The sequence below is a fragment of the Rhipicephalus sanguineus genome, chromosome 1 (genome assembly GCF_013339695.2).
Source record: "Rhipicephalus sanguineus isolate Rsan-2018 chromosome 1, BIME_Rsan_1.4, whole genome shotgun sequence".
Classification (NCBI taxonomy): domain Eukaryota; kingdom Metazoa; phylum Arthropoda; class Arachnida; order Ixodida; family Ixodidae; genus Rhipicephalus; species Rhipicephalus sanguineus.
Genome location: NC_051176.1, coordinates 67,291,754 through 67,313,135, shown reverse-complemented (window position 1 = coordinate 67,313,135; position 21,382 = coordinate 67,291,754). Strand labels below are relative to the sequence as shown.

At 45.3% G+C, this 21,382-nt stretch overlaps 1 protein-coding gene across 1 annotated transcript in view; it reads left to right on the top strand.

The window, feature by feature from the left end:
• The first annotated feature begins 4,380 nt into the window (after nt 1-4,380).
• LOC119392672 (pre-mRNA-splicing factor ATP-dependent RNA helicase DHX16) overlaps nt 4,381-21,382 on the top strand; it is a 179,757-nt gene continuing 162,755 nt past the window's right edge. Inside the window, exons 1-3 of the mRNA XM_037659702.2 lie at nt 4,381-4,817; nt 9,099-9,239; nt 16,818-16,876. Of these exons, the coding sequence (XP_037515630.1) occupies nt 4,620-4,817; nt 9,099-9,239; nt 16,818-16,876 (398 nt within the window). The 5' untranslated portion in view covers nt 4,381-4,619. The remainder of the gene's footprint in view (nt 4,818-9,098; nt 9,240-16,817; nt 16,877-21,382) is intronic.

The following is a 21,382-nucleotide window of genomic DNA, read 5'->3' as shown; positions in this document are numbered from 1 at the left end:
CGTTGTACTGTGTTACACGGCATGCCTCGTGCATCAGACATCCTAGAAAGGTGGACGAGAACCGGAGAAGACCAGGACGGTCTTTGCGAAGGAGGTCACGCCTCACAGTGTCAACATGCGCGACCGTTGAGGTCGCACTTGTGCGGGCATTGGCCGTAAATGTCCAAAACACATCCTAACACCTCCACGATAACAAAATCCATAACACAAGACCGTGGTTCTGTGAATTTTGTGGCCTGATCCATCGCGTCAAAGCGCTTCTTTCGTCACTCTACTGCAGTACTCTGGGTCATGCAAAAAAAAAACATACTAAAATTTTAAAGGGGCTACTGCTGTCGCGGGTCACAACGCATCTGGCTCATTATTTAAATACGCGCGTACGGGCCATATATTTATGAATGCTGGTATGATTGCCGACATCTAAAAACTTAACTGACAATCATTCAGGGTTCTTGTGGACGTTGCTGCTGCCCTGAAAAACAATAAATGAAAATGTACGCCAGCTTTCTTTTGTCGCATGCTAATTTTTCATGCTTTCTGCTGATACGAATTTCGGATGATACGAATATTTTTAGTGGTCCTGTGAGATTCGTATCACCGAGGTTTCACTGTTACTTCCCTATACCAGCCACTTCTGTTCCAAGCGAGCGTACCTTTTCAGTGTCGGGGGAGGGGGGGGGGGTTGTCTCTGTTAGAAGGGAGCGCCTGCTGCCTGATCCTGTGGAGCAACTCATATTTCTTCATGATAACATCTACTCATTGCTTTCATTGTGCCGTGATATTTGCTTGTGTTGTGATGTGCATTGTGCTAGCCTGGACATTGTGTTCTGGAGATAGCAGTGTATGTTGTGTTGCCAGTCAGGCTGTTAATGTTTTTTTTTAAATAGCTACATGTTAAATAAAATATTGTTACTGTGGAGGCATCTTTTCTTTGATATTCGATATTCGATTCGATATTCGAGGGTGGATATTCGTACTCGATTCGTATTAAAAAAAATTGATATTCGCACACTAATAATCCTAGACAATCTGGAAAGCTAAGAATAATCAGCTGAACCTTTGCTAACGCTACGTATATCCTGGCATAGCCGAGCTAAGCCACTGCAAATTTTTATTAATACATGTCGTCCACGGCCAGGAGCCAGCTCTCGTTCTCAGGTTGAGATGTCCAGTCTTTCGTGACATACACTGACGTAATTTTCTCTGCTTCGAAGGCGGGTAATTTACGCTTACGATGTTCATTTTTCGCTCTCGTTAAATTATCGGTATAACTGAAGTGATCAATTACTTCGAATTTCTATGGGCACAAGATGGAAGTTGGTTGAAGATTGCGTGAGAGTTTTGGTAATTGACGAAAAATATTTAACATCTTCGAAGTTGCCGAATTTGCGCTCATAAAATGCAAAAAAAAAAAAATAACGATGATTATAACCGCGATACGATGGCCAGAAACCCGGCCAATGATGACCGGTCTTAGATGCGGACCGGCATGGCCGGTCTGAAACCAGGCAGGTGGCAACCGTATTGTTGACATGTTGTTTTCTATCTTGTTTCTGCGTGTATGTATTTTGTTGTAACAAGTATCGCTAAATCGGTTAGACATATTCATTTCCTGCCATTTTCATAAGCTTTGATTGCAAATTTTTCAACCAGTGATGCTTTTGTAGCGTGATTATTGCTTTATCTTGCAAGCACTTCCCACGCGTGTTTTATCAGTTTTTTGAAAATTATCCATACTTGATACACCTTTTCTGGAATACTATCCGACCAATTGCACTGAAATTTTCTCAGGTTATGCCTATATCCTTTCCAAATAGTTTGAACCTAAAGCCTCTGACGGCACGCGACAAGTGAGGACAATATTTTGTTTCTTGTGAGTTAAATGTAGAAATCCGTTCTCTTAAGTATGGAAAAATGTCACTAGCCATTATGGGGAATCAGCATGCAAAAATTCACGGTCGTAGCTTTTATTGTTTCTGAGAAAAGGTTACATTTGATTTTACACCGCAGTGTAAAATTTGATACTCAAATGCAAAAGCATAAGAAAAGCTACGGGGTGAAACTTGCATAGAGTGAAGGCCAAAAACTTTCTTATTGAACACGCAAAAATTCAGAATAAAATATGGAACAGTTCCTGAGATATAAAGCTGAAACCAAGACGACCCCGCACACGGCCGTGACGACGAGGAATCATGGGAGAAAGCACGCAACGGAAAGTGATAGTTTCTATAGACGCTCTGCGCGGCGCCCTCTTAATCACACCGCTCACTCTCCCAAATGCGTGCGCAAGAAAAAAACCAACTTCTTGCGAGGAAAAGCCAACCCATTGGGGCGTTTCGCACTGCGCGATGTTCGACATATCGAGTATTCCAGCTATGTTTGTTCGATGTAGCAGTAAATTTTGCTATGCATTGACGTTAAAACGTTATCGGTTTTGAAAACAATTTGATATAAAGGATAATTCGATTCAGCCGGGTTTGATAGCGGGGTACTATATATTCACTCGTGGCAGCGTGGACCTGATAGAGGCTGAGATACTGATAAAGGCTGACTATAAGCAAAACTGCCACGAGTTCTACCAGTTCGTGCGAGCCGACCGAGCAATTTTAGATGCGTGGTTTGATCCGACAATAAATACCAGTTCAAGAAAGTAAGCGGCGTCGAGTATTTCGCAGGCTCGGTAGCTTGTGAAAAATAAGCCAGAGCTGTTTTCCGAGTGACTATTTCTTGATTTGCCGAATTTTTATGTATATTAATCGTGTTGGAGTGCACATATTTACAGTGGTGTATTTTGTTTACACAGAAATATATTATGTGAACTTCAAGTTGTATCATTTGCTAAATTTATTTCCCTGTTGAGAGATTACAAAATATTGCAGGTGAAAATTTCTCGAACATCAACGCGTGCGGTCCGTGAAAGAATGAACTGGGCCTTTCGCCGACTTCAATTTGGCGAATTTCGCGTCGGGCTTTGGGCCTGCAGCCGTACAAGATCACCCAGGAGCTCAAAGGTATACAATGACCATAGAAAACGCTGTTTGTTCGCTGACTGGGCTCCGGAGCGTTTGGAAGAGGATCCCAATTTTGTCCGAAAAATCTTCTTTAGCGACGAGGCACATTTTGGGATGAATGGTTATATATTAACAAGTATACGACGCCAACCCACGCGAGCTTCATCAGGTGGAAATGCATCGACAAAAGGTTGCTGTTTCGTGCAGATTTTGGGCCAGTGGCGTCATTGGTCCGTACTTATTGAAAACGACGTTCGTGAAGCCATCACCGTCAACGGCGAGCGCTACAGAACAATGACAACCGATTTTATTTTGACTCGAGTTGAACGATACGGACGTATACGACATGTGCTTCCAACAGGACGGCGCTACGTGCGACACAGCGGATGCCACGATGGACATTCGGCATGATTTGAGGTAACCATGCATATGACTATGTGAGTCCGTGACGACGACAGGGCCGTAACTAAAGGGGGGGGGGGGGGTTAAGGAGGTTCTGGCATCCCTCCCCTCGAAATTTTTTCATGCTTTAACTTTTCGGGTGACACTAAATGCCCTCACAGCGACCACCACTTGGTTGGCCGTTCTACACACAACCCCCCCCCCCCCCCTCCCGAAAAAAATTCCTGGGTACGGCCCTACGAAGATCGTGCGATTCGACCCCGCTAGACTTTTTCTTGTGGGCTTTCCTAGAGACGGGCAGGTCTATGCCAATAAGCCGAAATCGACCGATGCCATCGCTCAAATTCAGCCTTGCGGCAGAGTCATTGAAAATTGAACCACTCGGATCCGTGGCAGCGTGAGAAGTCGCGGGGGGGGACATTTGAACGATGTTATATTCCATACATAATGACATATATGGGCCTTTAAATAAAAATAGAATTTTGTTAATACCTCAAACACAGCTTGATTTATTCCATTTCAATATCGACCCGCCCTTATTGAAAAACCCTTGGCAGTTCATGCGTAAATTGTCTGGTTTGAAATAGTTGACTATTTATTCTGCTAGCCCCTCTAAGAAGTAAGATGAATTTTCTCATAATATCTGGCATTCACAATTGTTCTGCGGAATTAAATCGCAAATTTCTCAGAGTCCAGTGCCCAAAACAGCAATCGCTACTGACGACAGCGCCATTCCTGGCGTGCATTGCCTCAAAAGCACAGCCTTTGAGATTTGTTTCTATGGCCCAGAAATTTTGACATATCACCGGTAACTTGGATTTGTTTATCACCTTTATGACATCATTAAGACTGTATTAAAGAAAATATAGTAAATAAAGCATACGTTACGCGATATATTTTACGCTTTATTGTTAAAGGTTCCGGCGGCGCAAGCGCGCAACGCTATGGACATGAATATTGCAATGGCGGCGCGCATCGAACGCGTGGATGTCGTTGTGAACTCGCATGTCAACTCAAATTCAGGGACTACTTAATTTTGCGATAACTGTGACTATGAACTTCGTCAATCGATGGAGGCTCGTGTACATATTCTACGTACTCCTCGCTTCGTGTCCTATGTCGTCAGAGCGGTGAGCGTCTACGCACTTAGCCGCCGGCCGCCTGAATCGACTGTGCAAGTTTTGTGACGCGATATCCCGCCTGATCATGGCTGGCGTCGAGCAGTGGGTCAGCGATCAGCTGCACTCCATTCTGGGGTTGAGCGATCGCTATGTCGCTCAATTCCTCATAAACATGGCCCAGAAGAGTTCGTCTCGACAGGACCTCGTTGAGAAGATACGTGACACGGGCACCATTTCGGTTAACGACGATGTCGTCGGATTCATGGGGCAGCTGTGGGACAAGGTTCGTAACGCAGATGTGCTTGTAAAGAAGTGTCGGGTCTTGCTATCGTGCCATGATCGCGTTCACCAATGTTACGTTGACGTGATACGCAAAGGACGATGAAGGTGTCGTACACCTTTCTCGTCTCTAGTTGCGCTATTCTTTGCCAGTATGAAATACCAACTCGCCCAGCATTCGGCACCTTTACGGTACATTGAGGATATAGAGGCCTTTGTGGACACACACAGCTGTCCTTTGACAGGCGTCGAAACCACTTTCGATTGAACCTACCTTTGAATATGAACTGCCGCAGCCTTTCTGTCTACACTTGCGATAAGCGCTTGTCAGGTTTTTCTTTTTATGACATCTTGCCTTGCACTTTCGCTTCTGGGTTGTCTAAATGATGCCACAGTGGACTTTCATAGAAAATGTACTACTAGAAGTACCTTGGTTTGAGCTACTTGGTTTGGTTCGTATTTGAGAAAAATGCACTACTGCATTATCCAAAAAAAAAATGCAGCTAAAAAAAAAAAAAAGGTTGAATGCGTGAGCCAGGCAGATAATTATACATGAGTGCACAGTATGCTTATAGGGTTTGTTGATGCACTGGGCTGAATTTCACTGGGTACTAAGAAAAACAAGCACAGATATAATAATGCGCATGTGCCATCATCCTTATGCCTGTCCTTGCATTTTTAGTGGCACTTCGGATCCCAGCATGACAGAACAACTTGCCTGTATAATGGCCGTGAGGAACATGGCACTGTTTAAAAAGTTAAATATGATCATACATGTATGTGTTGTCAAATATTTGTCAAGAGAAGGAATGAACTTCAGTAGGGTAGAGAGAGAGAGAGAATTCATTTACAGAAGGACAAAGAGGTCAGCCTGAGCGATAGTTTGCTCTGGCCTGTTACTCTACACAGGGGAAGGGGGATAGGGAAGCAAAAGAGTAATGAATGATGATGGCAAGTTAGGGAGGTGAGAATATAGTCCCGTCACGTTGGGGCAACTCTAAAGACGTGCATTCAGTCCATTGGCTTGTAAGAAGGCTACGACCACTCCTATAACCATATTTGTGTTCACATCAGGCCAAGGACCTAACACAACATCATCAGTTAATGGTCTGCTGTGAAATCGTGCGATCGAGGAAATTAGTTTTTGATGTCCGTGCGTACGCTGGAGAGGTGCAAAATATATGTTCAAGTGTTTAGATACAAGTGTTCAGATGAGGGATGAAGAAAAAGGTGAAATGTACATCACCATGTGTCCCGCCTGATTCTTTGTTCCCCGTCTGAGCGCTGGATGTCCATTCTTGAATCGAGGGAAGGAGTTTACACAAGTGTGGCATGACCCAACTTTGTATGACCAAAAGAAAGCTGCTACACTCGGTGTACCTCACCCTCATCCAGGGAGTTTGGATTTGGAGCGTCAGGCTCTTGGCATCACGTTAGTGATGCAGAACTATCGGCAAATCGACTATCGATAGCATCAGTAGTGTTTTTTAACTATCGATAGTGTAAAGAAATTATCGATATTACTAATATCAATAGTATTATTGATAGTGCTGTTGACAGTACCGTTGATAGTATTACTACCAACATTACTATCAATAGTGCTGTGAATAATTATGCTGTTGCTGGCCAGTGATGTTGCCAAAAAGCATTCGCGATGGCCTACTATCAGCAGTACTCAGTTTACTTAATTTATGAGCAGTTTTTTGGCAAAATAAAAATTATTTCAGCAATGAAAATGCAGGAATATGTCCATCAATAAATTCATATTCGACAGTGACCACTTACACCTTACAATTAACTAACCTAGTTCTCAATATTATTATTTTGAAATGACAAAATGCAATATAAATTTGAAGCCGTACAGTACCGTCAGATGTAACAATCTTATTTTCCTGTACACCTGAACAGTTCAACTTAATTGGCATGTGTCAGCCAAGAATTCTGGTGAAGGAGTGCAATGAATTCATGCGGTTGACTTTATACTATGGTAGTACTATCAAACTTATTGATAGCGCTATCGATAGTTTTTTTTACCCTCGATAGTTCGATGGGGACTGAACTATCGATAGTCCTGCATCACTATGTCACGTACATGGCAGGCAAAGGGAGATGGACGCAAGAGAAGAGAACTGGGCAATGCAAACACTGGCATTTGTGTTGCCCAGTTCCGTTCCCTTGTGCCTTATAATAATTAATTTTGCAAGCACTGCTGGCGCCACATCTGTGGCAGTTCTGTTTTTTGAGTTTTACATTTAAAAGGAAGAAACAAAAGTGCTTCAACAGTGCCTTACCTATTAGAATTCAGTTGTAAAGCATTCAAGACAAATTGGTAGAAGCACCTCATAGCTAAATGTTACCACAAAAAAAAAAAAAAAGCAGTGTGGTCTGTGCTCTTCTACATAAGCAGTTTTGTGTTTCCCTGGTGGAATGTGTTCTCACTTTTACACCAAAGTCCCTCATAGGGTATTTGAGGTATGCACATAAGTTGCCATTGGTGTTTTCTACAGTGTTACTTAAACATATTTTTTAAAGTTCTCTTTTCTCCATAAAGGGAATTGGCAGTGCAATTTGGGATAGAAAGCCATTCTAGTCTGCTGCTGCACAAGAAAAAAAAGAATATTCACACAGTCTCTTATTCATTCGCTCAAGACGAGTGGAAGGCGAAAGCCATCCTCTTCTTCTTTTTCTCTTTCATCATTTTCTTCTCAGTCAGTTGTATTGATCCAACCCCTTTGTCACCCAAAAGTTTGCTGCGTGTAATGTGGTTTTGAGCTGCCTCCGGAATTGGCCCACCTTTGACCAAGCGACACTGTCAGGGGATGATGTCAACATGTGACGTCATGTCTTGGCGTCACAAATTTTGCCGATTTGTGAAGTCATGATGACGTTGTCTGTAATCACAACATACTTTTTGGACATTTAGTGTTGACGCCGATGGCACTGATAGTCATATTTCACAAGGCATCTAAGGCTCACCGTAACAGATGAAAATGCTCTAACGTAGGTGCTTGGGTAAGTGACATCTAGTGAAGGGCGTGTGTGCAGTAATATGCTCGAGTCTGATAGACGTATGTAATGTTAATTGTTCTTGCTCCTAATGTTAAAGGAGTCCTGACACAAAAATTTTCGCCCCGAGTTCTTTTACTGCAGTGTGTTGCTGGGGGCCTGTTATTCATAACACGGCACATCGTTTACTGCAGTGCGCGACAGATAATTAATTACAAGCTCATTACTGACGCAGCCTCAGTTTCGGTTTCACAGAGCTCCAAAAACGACAAGCCGCCGGGTGCAACTATCATCACCTAGCGAGTGAAACGCTCGGTCACGTGAGCACACAGAACAGTGACGCATATCCACGCGGTCTGTCGTCGTCGGGCTCATCGTCGTCTGATGGCGTCGATCTTCTTGCGGCGGGGATGGAAGGAACTTTCGACGTGGCGAATCACTTCAGGTTTGACCCGCTGGCGAGGAGCGATTCGTCGGCAAGCGCGTCAAAACAGAAATGGCGGCTATGACGTCATTATAACTTGTACCGGCTACAACGGTTACATAGGGGAAGTAGGGGGTCACCTCGGGTCACCTCCGAGGGTGTCAATGCACCAGGTGCGGCCTATAATGCTGGATCGTGCTCGCGAACTTCAAAATTCATATAAAATAGCTTCCAAGCTTTATTCCCTGTCGATATTTTGCAGATGGTACACGCACGTACACGGGAATCGATCCAGCAGGCTATCTCGGCCGCGAAATTTTGTGTCAGTACCCCTTTAATGTAGTATTTGACTCTGAAGCTTTTGTTAGGTTGTGACTTACTTATTGGGTGTGCTTTGAGTAGAATTTTTCCACACTTTAAAATCTGTGCACACTACCACTTCAATACTTGGTGATGGCAGCATATTGTTGCTGGACACTGTGTCACAGGTTAACTTTCTTGTGGCTGCAGCTGCATTTCAGCAACATTGAAATAAATGCACAAGTGCTTGTGTACTTATATTTAGCTACACATTTAAAAACACTAAGTGGTTGAAACCATACCGTAGCCCTCCCCCAGAACCTTCCCTATTGCTCCAATATTTCTTAGAGATCTCCAACCTCACAAGTCAGTCATTTGCTTTTGCACATAATGGTGCTGGCCGACGTTTTAAAATGTGGATGAAGGCTGCTATGGTGAACATTCCAAGCAAAACATGACACTTAACCGAAACTTGGTCATATGCGGCGTAGTCATAAAACAGCATTGGTAACTAGATGCAGTGGCTGTCGTACTTCCTACATCTTACGTGTGCAGGTACCACACAAGGAGCAACGAGAGAAGCCAGCTCGTGCCCGGGAACGAGCCGTTCAAGAACTGCTCGAGCAGAATGCCAAGTACACATTGCTTCCAGACAGTGACGATGAAGCACCGTCAACGGCAGCCACTGCCAAGAAGGTGTGTGTCTGGCCTCTCTGTTGGTGTGGCGTCCACAGTGCAAGAAATAGTGGAGCACTTACGATAGTTACTGGGAAAATGGGGGCTTACTGAATGGCATCAGTGCACATGCACAAAAAAAAAAAAAAAAAATCTGCTGTAACACAAGAACAACCTGTTTTGTCCATAGGTGCGTGCACTTTTAATGTTAAAACGTTCTTCAAATGCATGTGTGTTCTACATTCCTGAAAGCCATCAAGCTATGCTTTTCTTCAGCGTGCACTCGATGGTGTGATCTCTGAACATTCTAGCTTTCGTTGCATCCCGTCTATCCAGACCGTATGCAACCAAATCTTTTTGTGCCATTCTACAGTTGCTGCAGACAAACTAAAAGGAGTTTAGTTTTATAGTAAGTTGTCCTTCAACACATTTATAATATGGCTACAACCAAGAGTGTTGCAATTGCAAATGGCTAATTAGTGTTCTCGTACGATGTTTGGGAGTCTATGCATAAATGCGTGTGTATGCCATAACACTCGGTACTGATGTGCTGTCTTTGTGGGCTTATGAGACTACTATATCTATTGCCTTACAGAAGCTTGTGTACCATTTAGTGTGCTAACATTATGCATAGTGTTCGTTTGTGTTTGGTGAAATGCATTGCATGTTGAACATTGCACTTCTCCAAGTAATCATCAAATTACCTCACTATCGGAGTTCATTGCTTCATGAATCGATTGCCACAAAAATTTTTTGAATCCATCATGAACGAGTGGAATTGTAGGGGTTTGTCGTGCACACTAAGCGCTTTCTCTCTTTTCTTGTCACAACGAGCGCACTGGATGTTGCACGGGGAGGGATGGTATGGGGAAAGAAGTTATGTCAGTGTGCATCATGACCTTGAGCACGCATGATGAAACGTGATTGCTCTCTCCTTTTGTGATTCCTGCGTGCAAGTGTGGCTCACACTTGCACTGTTGGCTGCATTTTATTTGCAGACTAGTCGTGGTAGTGTCCAGAAAGAAATGTGTGAGAAGGAAACTTGTCATAGCTTTATTTTACAGTGACAACACAACATATTTTGAGGAGCGTGGGCCAGGGTCTAGCGTGCATTGGAAATGCCTAGTGATTCTGGCCACTGGCCACAGTTGCAGCCTTGAAGAAGACAAATCCGCTTGTTGACACGGTGGCTCCAGTGCCACCCCATGTTCCTATCCATCTTTTCTCTGAACTTCTACCTGATTTGGACACTAATAGATAACACCACAAGCAGACCTGTTTCCTGATGTTGCAATTTGCTGGCGCTCTAAACAGCCACCAGAGAGCGCTGGCTGCATTCTTGCATATTCCCGTTTTTAAAAGATACCCATGCAGAGGCCTCAGTGGGAGCTTTATGGTCATAAATTCAGTTAACCATGTGTGTCAAAGCATTAAAACACTGGTCTGACAAAGAAAAACGAGCCCTTAAAATTCTCGTTCTTTCGGTCTCAGAAGTAGGATGAGCACTTATCTTTTCTTTCAACACTACGACTACAAAAAGATGAAAGGAGAATAATTTAGTGTCTTTTCATGGTATGCTAGGGGAGACATACAAAGTTGTGGAAGGTTGATTGACATCTTGCCAGGGCCCTAATTATTTGGAGTCCAAAAAAAAGGAGATTTACCATGGAAATAATCTCTTTCCTCCACAAGTGGCCAGAACAGCTTAACGACACATTGCGGCATGCTCCATGTTAGTAAACAACAGTCGGCACCATTGATATATTTAGGCACCTTTATTAACGTTACAGTGCACAGGCTCCCGCCCAGCATTCGCCACTGCCCTCTATGCAAGGGCTGACTTTTGGCCTTGTTGGTACGACATATCTGAAGTGTTTAGTGCAGAATTATAAAGACGGGACAAGCAGGGGACGGGACAAGCAAGCTTTCCTGACATTGTTGCAGTGCTCAGGGAGCACTGCAACAATGTCAGGAAAGGCAGCGATGGCTGGTTATCCACACACTGCAGCGCGTGTGCTTGTGTTCCGCTTTTTGATAAATGTTTCATTGTCCGTAGGCACCTTGACGAAACTACTCGTTTAATAATCGAATCGGCAACTATTCATAGGCTTGGCGAAGATTGTGTTAGCACCCCGTCACTATCGCTGACTAACAAGGAACTGGTGTTCCTCGACGGTACTGTACCTGCGCATGCGTGATTTTTCTCAAGTGTATAAATATGTGTGATCCGGATTCAAATAAATCATTTGTTAAAAGTTAGTGCCTGTGTATGTGTTCTCCCTTCTTGTCCCGTCTTTATAATTCTGTGCTAAACACTTCAGATATGCCCTCTATGGTCATGCATGAACTGCCGCAGCAGCTGCAAAAGCTGCCTCCGAGCACTGTGTGTAGGGATGCCTCCAGCATGTATACAAGGCGCGGCTGTGACAAAGGAAGTTGCAGTGGCTCTAAGACGGACTTCGAAATTAACGTATGAAGTGGGCTCTCGATAATCCAAATGCCGCGATTTTGTTTTAATTATGATAAGTTCTAATTATGATAAGTTCTAACTCCAGGCAGCAGTAAAATTTCTAGACGCCAGCGATCATACTGGTAATCGTTATCGTACAGTGTAATTAAGAGACATTGGGCTGCATCCTGTGCCCGCTGGTAGCCCCTTCCCGATATTAGTGCGCTTTTCCGCATGACACCAATACCAATGTTCTGTGGTGAAAGTGACTCCAGGAGCATTCGCCACACGATGCATCAAAGTCACTTCTTCACTTCCTTTTTTTTCTTGCTCAGTCAACATGCGATTGTCAGTGTGTGCGGTTTGGCTAGTTTAGCCGCCTTATAGCCAGGCAGTTGGCTTTATTTTCCAGCATTAATGGCATAAAAATGCAAACTTTCAGCTAGAAGTGACAAAAGCAGCAGATATTTTCAGGCACGGACAAGTGAAAAGTATGAGTTAACTGAATTAATGCAGTGGAGCAGTTTCGATTTAGCAGCTTTAAAATACATTAGAGAGTTTTTTTGCTAGGTACGCAAGCACTTGAGTACATGCGGAGTTATGCATGCAAGCAGACGTGCCTTATAGTTGCGCGTACTGAAAGCAAGCTGCACGAAGGTCACACACGCTCGCAGCACCAGTGTCTTGTCACGTATAGATTGGTTTGTGCTTTTACCATTTAAAATGGTAAACCAAGCATAGATGGTGATGTCAAATTAATTACTTCCAATAAAATATGCTTAATTAATATGACAGAGTCATCAACCCGAGGCAAAAACGATTTTTGTACGGGTCGAAGTTGCGACTGAAGCCAGTGCAAAACAATCCAGAAGGCTGGTCGTAGTCCGACAACGACATACACGTGTAGAATTTGTGGCGGTGTGACCGGCGTCGTATTTTCCCGTTTACCATTCATTTCCTTGCATTATGCTGCTTCGCCAGAGGTGGCATCTTTGGTGTCAGTCGAGCCGGTCGGGCCATGATGTTCTGGCTTTGGCGCCTTTGCGCTTGGGCGGATTGATCTGCCCAGCCTCGGCTTGGCTCGCTGTGAGAGTAACGTGGTTGACGTCATGGGTAATGTGAGCTGCTAGGGACAGCTGATCTCTACTAGATTAGTGGTAGCAGCGATGTTTTTGTCAGTGCATACACATGGCCCCAGCGACCCGGGGACGCTTGCGCTTGGGCCTTTGCACATGCGTAGTACTGCCGCCCCAACGCCTTATGCAAGCCGCTTGAGTACCCAGCAATAAAACTCTCTATTGAAAAAATAGCGGGCCAACCAAAAATTTTTAATTTGTTTGAATTAACCAAAAGCTTGAATTATAATAGTTTTAATTATCGAGATTTTACTGCAAATACTGTGCAGATGTGCAACTCGGCCTAACTCTGAGAACCTTATCGAAACACCAGGTGTCTTAACGCCATGAATGCCACTGATTTCTGAAATACCATTGACGTTGCTGGGGTCGCACGTGTATGTTTTAATTTGTTAACTAATGCGAAAATGACTCACCTGGCCCAGCAAGACACTCTTAAGTACGATATGAAAATGCATGGAATGAAAATACAGAGTTTTGAATGAGTCCCTAGTTGTTACAGTAAATTGTCGCATATAAACAAATGTGCTGGGTTAGTTATTGATGCATACGAGAAGAGTGACCTAGGAGACACTTTCCTCTGTGTAAATAGGGCTACGATAACGCAATAAACAATTATTATGTGCCATGGACAAAGCTTTTATATACCTGTCAGGCTCGCTAACCGCAGGTAACGGCTCTCATGACCGTGAAGGCATACTACCCAAAAACAGACTTGGCACATTTCATGTGTGCGATTTGTCTGTGGAGTCTGAAAGGCATGAAAATCTTTTGAAGGGGTCAGGGGCGTAGCCAAGGGGGGGGTTGGGGGGGTTCAAACCCCCCCCCGAAATTTTTCAATTTTGCTTGCGCATATATACACGCACACATACAAACGCACGCACGATCATACATAATGCATGGTTGAACCCCCCCCCCCCGAAAAAAATTTCTGGCTACGCCCCTGGAAGGGGTCATGAACCACCCCTTCGGCTTGGTGAGAAAACACATCCTGCGGGTAGCAGACACTTCTATGAACATCTCAGCCAAATCTTGCAGTCATGCACGGCAAGGAGAGCTTACAAGCAGAGAGCGAAGTTGCCATTTTGTCAGGTGCCCCCTCTTCATACACAGGCCCGTCCTCACTCGCTTCGGAGCTGCTGGCACCTGCTTCTTGATGTCGTGCAGCGGGTAGCATGCTATTGGCTAATTGCCGACATAAATCAAGTGTGGCATATTTAATTGGATGCGCTTTTTCCACGGGGGGCTGCCAAAGGCCGGTGCAGTGCTCCATGTTCTGCTAACATTGCATAGTAAGCCACACCCACGCACAAAAATAGCAAAGAAAGAGAGTGATCGTGTTTCGTCATGCGCGCTCAAGGTAACGATGCACACTGACGTAATTTCTTTCCCCCGTGCCATCTCTCTCTACTTAGCTTCCAGCACTCTTGTCAGGACGAGAAACGAGAGAAAGCACGTAAAGCACGCGACAAACCCCCGTAACCCTGCTCGTTCTTGGCAGACGCGAGAAAATTTTGTGGCAATTGATTTGGGAGGCAACAAACTCCGATACTGAGGCCCTTCGATGATTACTTGGAAAAGTTGTTGATGACCCTCTTAAAGCACATCACAGCCTCAACAGCTGCATCCAAGGCACTTTCGTCGTGTGTTATCAGAAATATATACAATTTGTAAAAGCACTGCTGATGTCGTCCTTTCATTTTTGGCTACACGGATGAACCGAGCCACATCTTTAGTTCACGCAAGTACAAGGAAATCTTTCTTATGCGTCTAAGACTTCTATAATTTAATCAGCAGGGGCAACCATGATGAACTCTAGCTCTGCATATGGCAGTGTGCCAGGCTATCTACACCATTAATGTGTATGTGCTCTGAGGTAAACGTGGTTGCTGTGGCTCTACACAAGACTTATGCCGAAGAGTGTGGCACGAGACAGTACAATCACAAACTTTTGACAGAGCTAATCATATTTATTAGATAAAACGGGCTGCACCAACCGCTCAATTTTCTCCACGTAACGATTGAGTCGGCATCAGAGACAGGTTCTTGTGTTTTAGAGCTTCGGTCAATTCCTTGCAATGGTCTTTGTAAATGAGAAACCGACCAGAACTTATTCCACCTCTCTTGTGCCTTTCTACACAATTACTTGCGAGGCAGCTCATTGGTGCACAGTTCTTTTCTTCTTTACTTGACGGCAAGCAGCACATGCACCAGCGAAAACACAAAAACACAGAGGCACCTGTGGTAGGCATGGCGGCGAAACTAAACGCCTGATGACAGCGCCACTACATTTTTGTTATGTAGAGGTGGTGTAGTGGGTTTATACTTTTGCATGTGACATGGTGTGTCTCCATTTTAACCACAGTCAAGCTGTTGCTGCATATAAACAAACTTAGAGTAACTGCGTGCTGAATCTCTACCAGTTCCAAAGACAACTGAAGGCGACTGCAGTCCTGTAGTGAAGTAATTGGAGGTGTCTTTTTTTTTTTTTTTTTGCAACTGTCAATTGTCTGGCACTTGCCTCTCTTTATTGCTGCCTTCGTCAGCATGGATGTGGAGCAAGAAGTAGGTGGAACATAAAGCTATGAGAGTTTGTAACAGTAGACTTTGAATGAAGCCACTCGAGATTTTATTGCTGTTTATACTGATATATAAAGGAAAGCACTCTTGATGAACAAAGTGACGCGTCATAGACACAAGGGAAGCGTTCACATCGCACTTAGTGTCTTGTTTTGGTTTGTCCTGAGGTTAAGCCATGATCAATAACTACAGTGTTAACCATGTAGCGCGAGAATGTGAAGTATTTATTTATTTACTATTTTCGTATTTATTTTTTATGGGATCACAGGCTAAAAAAAAGCTGCATTTTTTAACATGCAGAAGAAGGCTTCTGTGGCAGTATTACTTGCATAGCTTTTGCAGCATTACCTGCCAAGTATGAAGCCGAAGAGTCACCAATTATAGCTAAAGCAAAGGTTCATCTTAATACTGCTGCTTATAATCATCATCGTTACTTAGCTGGCAAGGATTACTTTTCAAACCAGTAGTTTTGACAACACGAGACCACGCGGGCATACGAGAGCATGCGCCCGCATGCTCTCGTGTTGGCAGTGGCTTGTGATGATTGTTTTCACTGCACGCAATCGGTTTTGCAGAAGCAAAAAAATGTGCGGGAATTGGTGTATGAAAAGCGAAGATGGCATCGGTAGGTTGAAACCTTGCTTGAAGTTCAGTTTGTTTCGGGGCTTGTTTAGCCGGCACAACAGCTGCTGCTGCTCGTAATATATTTGATTCAAAGTAAATTTATGTTGAATTAGTCGGTGATTATTACAGAAGGGGGAGAAAACATGTTACGTTTTAAAATTTACTATACTTAGAGCTTATAAGCCGGTATAACAAGCCTTTAAACTTAAAAAATGATGAATTGATGTGAGGGTAATATGTTCATTCAACCTTAAAGTGGGGCTTCTTCGCGGCAGTGCGGATTTTTCCTGGAAAGGTGTATTCACGGTACAGCACCCCTCTACTGCAGTGAAACCACCTTTACAGGGGGGGTTACATGCGAACTAATATACACCTATTCGTTATTTTAGAATACTTGAAAATTCACGAGAATTTAAATTCGTATCGAAGCAAATTTGAATACTGTAATATTCGTTCGAATATTTGAAGTGCTCGAATATTTGCACAATCCTACAGTTTGCAAATCTTTGACACTTGTTGTGCAAACTTCAAATCATGTTGTGAAATTGGGTATATCACATCCACATTGTCATTGTCTGAGAATGGCACGAAAGTAAAGATAAGAGAAGCAATCAGTCTTCTTATTCCAAAGCTCTCCAAAACCGGTTTCTGAAGTTATACTCAATTAAATGACTAGGTGTTCTGTTTTGTTCATAATTTTTTACAAGAATCTGTTAATTGCCTGCTTTTTTACTAAAGGGTTAAGGCAGTTTTGCTGTGAGGTCTTACGTTCTGACAGGAGGCTTGTTTTTGTCGTTGTTGATTTTGCAGAAAATGTCGAAGAAAAGGCACCTGCGGCGGAAAGCAGACGACGGAAGTGACGAGGAGAGGTGAGCCCTTGCCTTCCGCATCACATATGGAATGTGACTGTTTTGCTTCTTTTTTTGCAATTTGTACAGCTGTTGTAATTGTGTGAAAAGCTTTTTAATGGGCGAATCAACACTGAGGCCAATAGAGAATTACTCGGGAAGCTCAAGAACTCTAGCACGTCTCACTTTCAAGCAGTTCTCATGCTTTTCTGCAGGCATTCTCTGTGTGAATGAAGAAGAGATGTGAGTGGCTTTTTTATTAATGCATTGCTCTATTTTTTTATTTCATCGAAATAGCAAGAGTACCATATGAGAATTAATGACCTTGGCACTTCTGTTCAGTGAAGATCACAGCATTTTTCTTTCTCTGGAATGCACCAGGTTGATATTGCATTTCTGAAATAAGTGGCTATTGTAAGAGTCTCTGAGGGGTGTTTCTGAAATAGTACTGTGTTTTGCTCTGTCAAAGTGTGTCACTGTTCTCCGTGGAACAAAGGAGGTGCTTCAAGGCGAAGCATGCTTGAGGACGGAGGAGTCATAAAATGAATTTTATATGTCGCTCTTGTGACATGCTCTGTTGTAATTTTGTTTTGGATACAGCAGCTGTCATATATACTTGTGTGTAAGCCACACTTTCGGTTTTGCATATTGCTCGGGTGGGGATTATACTTAAGTCAAGGTTATAGGTACGCATTGGAGAGAACTCTGGCGGTCGCTTGATGTTCACTGATCTCAATAAAATTTCCAATATATGTTCTCTTTGGCACTGTGATGATATGTGTCAAACAACATGCCTGCAAGTCATTTAGTTTTTCTGAAAATGAATTTTAACCCTTTGCGACATGCCATTTCTGTGCCCTACAGTAAAAGCTTGAATCGACCCCTCGTTAATTTGGAAAATCGGATAAATACACTTGTTCTTTGGTCCCGGCAAGCATATGTATTGTTTAATGGCATCAAAAACTCATTAGTTCGGTCATACTTGAAATGTTTTCGGACATCTTTCTTGTGTTCTCCACCGTTATACTGGACTTTTCTAAATGAGTTTTGTGCAAGCTTTCTGACGACACCGTTCTCGTTGGGGTGAGTGAACTTTTCGGCGAGTTATTGAACTTTGAGTGCGCGAAGCGGTGGACGGGCACCTAAGCCTAACCACTCACAGGCTTGGCTACGAGTACGGAGCTAGGGTTAGCTTCCAGTGCAGCACTTACGCGGCAGCGCCGGGCCTCGTCAGGCCCCCGTCGCCTCTGAACAGACGGCGAAGATGCCCGAGATGGTGACAGTTGAAGGCATGGACATCAATCCGGATGACTTCGACGGAGCGGGGTGGACCACCGCCCTTGGCGCCCGACGGAAACGGGATTCGGCAAAAAACGCGGCGGCCCCTGCTGCTGCCAAGACGACGGCAAACACAGCACAGAAGGACGATTTCAACGCCCGCTCCCGCTCGACAGTTCAGAAGGTCGTAGCCGCCTCGCGACTCCCTCGGCTGCCGAAAGACCAGATTAAGGTCATTGTACGGCCCCGCGGAGGGCTCGACGTTTCGAAGGCGGATTTGGTGCTGCTGGCGAGGGCTCTGACTATGGCCGCTGCGCTAACCGACCAAGAGGCATCGGAAGATACGATCTGCCCCAACAAGGTACAGAATATACTTGTAATTTCGACTCCGGTCAGATCCAACGCTGTCGCTTATGCTGGCATCCAGAAAATTCATACGAAAGTCGGCGCTTTCGAGGTTTCTGCCTACGTAGCCGCGCCGGAAAACACTTGTAAAGGCGTCATCAGGAACGTTGACCCCTCGATAGAAGATCATACCCTCAGAAGCATGATTGTAAACCAAAGAAACCCGACCGCCATTGAAGTCAAGAGAATCAAAAACACGCATGTTGTTGTGATCCTGTTTGATGGGCTTCGAGTCCCCAAAAACGTCATGTGCGGAACGGCCCTAGTGCCGTGTTCGCTTTACAAACGGCAAGTCGACGTTTGTCACGCCTGCGGCCGGGTCGGACACCGGGCCGATGTATGCCACCATAGCAAGGAAGAGAGAAGTAAATGCCACAACTGCGGAGAAGCACTCCCCAACGGCGCTGCAGAAGCACACAGTTGCACCCCTAAATGCAAGCTTTGTGAGGGCGATCACCCCACAGGCGACCGTTGCTGCAGCAAAAGATTCCACATCCCATACGTCGTGCGACGACGCAGGAGACAAAGACAAAACAGCTCCGAGAAAGAAGTCAATCCGGACGAGGTCAAGGACCCCGCGGACATGCACCAGGAGGTGGCAGAAGGTGCCATTCCCAAACGGCGCTCCAGTTCCAGAGGGCGCTCCTGCTCCACGGGCCGATCCAGGTCGAGATCGAAGTCAGCAGCGGATGGCGCCGGACCCACCGAAGCGGCGAGGTCAAGATCCAGCTCCAGGCAACCTGGCAAGAAAATGACCTGGGCCGACATGGTCGGCGACAGCGGCTCCGCACCGACAACTTCAAAGCAAGGTAAGGCACAGCCAGAGCACGTGGCAGATCCGCGAATACACACACTAGAAAGGGAAAACAAAGCACTCAAACAGGAACTAGCTGAACTCAGGGCAACTCAGTGGGAGGCTATGCTGCTCAGCGCGTGCCCGGATGACCAACTCTGGGCAGTCCGGCTGGCCGAAGACGCCGCCAAGACCCAAGGTCTGGCCGCCGCCTGAGGAAGGGGGGCTCCGGTAGGGCTAGTCTCCCGGCCCCCGCCTCCCTTGACCCCAGCAAGGACAAAATAAAGTTATGTCTCTCTCTCTCGCCAGGCTAGAAGGACGTCTCTTAAAGGACACTCCTCCACCCATCCCTCAGTCATCAGGAACCGTCGTCGCGTCGTGTAGCTCACACAAACGCAGGGCCGTCGACATCCAGACAGATGACGACACATCCGACGTAGACGACTTTATGTCTGAAGTCAGCGAGGCTCCTTCTAACGCCTCCACTAGTGACAACAAAGCCAAAAAGCGCCACAAGACGAAGAGTAAGTTCAGTACCTTTCAATCGGCAATTGCTGATATTAAAGAGGCACTCATGCACATCTGTGGCAGACTCGACCGCCTAGAAAGACCAATCGCTCAACCCAAAGCCAAGAGAACAATGTCCACGGCGGACCCGGGACCCCAACTTGCGCTTTCCACACCCTCCCAACCACCAGGACCAATAGGTGAGGTCGACATACACGGGGACATGCCAAAACAACACCATGGATAACGCACCGCAAGTTTTCAAGATATGGCAATGGAACTGTAATTCATTCAACAAAAAGAAAGCTAACCTAACGCAATTAGTCCGATCATGTAAAGAAAAGCCACACGTGATCATCTTACAAGAGTGCGGGGCCGAAAAGAACATTCGAAACATGTCCTTCTCGGGGTACAGGGTTTCCAGGCCGACCCTGGACCCCGACTTCAAACAAGCCAGGGGAATTGCCACCCTCATCCGCAAAGACGTCAGCTTTATGGAGAGGGGCACCCCGACATACAAGAAAGGCCTGGAATCCCTGCTAACAGAAATCATTCCGAGTCGAGCCCTTAACGCACACCTTTACATACTAAACGTCTACAGTTCCCCGACTGACCGACTCAGGAACTTTACGAAACTTCTCACATCGGCCGCGTCGCAAGCCAAGAACAGACCGTTGATCGTTGCCGGCGACTTCAATGCGCACAACAACGTCTAAGGCTACGCCACCAATGATAGGAAAGGGATTAACCTTGCCGAGTGCGCAGACACCCTCGGCATGAAACTAATCACGGACTCAAGATTCCCGACACGCAGAGGCAATTCGGTTCAGCGGGACACCACCCCGGACCTGACGTTTCTAGGCAACGCGGAAGGGTCGTGGGACAACCTGCAAGAGGACCTTGGTAGTGACCATTTCATCCTAGAAATCAACGTTCGCATCACACCCGCTCCTCCGAAGACGTACAAGTACGTCGACTGGGACCTTTTCCGAAGCTTGAGGGGTAGCGAGGACAGACAAGGAGAAACCTTCGAAGAGCTCCTGGAAAATCTAAAAAGTACTGTGGCTAATGCCACTAAAGAAATAAGCTTGGACCTGGAGGTGCCAGCCATGGACTCCAGACTCGCACACCTCCTGGAGGCGAAGAACCCGCTGAGAGAACGATGGAAACAGCAAAAGCTAAACAGGAGGCTGCGATCTAAACTAACGGAAATAAACAAAAAGATCGAAGAACACTCCAGAAAGCTGAGTGCACAGCAATGGGACGAGGTTTGTAATGAGGCGGACGGTAAAATGAGAAGGGGAAGCAAGTGGAGCCTTCTCAAGAACCTATTCGCCGACAGCAACAAACCGACCCAGAGCAATGCGCGGATAATGATCGAAAGGCTCGTCCATCTGCACACGAATGAAGGCACTAGTCCCCGAGATTTTGCTGACACCCTGGCAGATATATACCTGCCGGTAGAGAGTAAATCTTTCCCCTGGGACGACGCGACACGCGAGTACAAGGGGACACCTCAACCCTCGCTGGATCGTCCTTTCGAG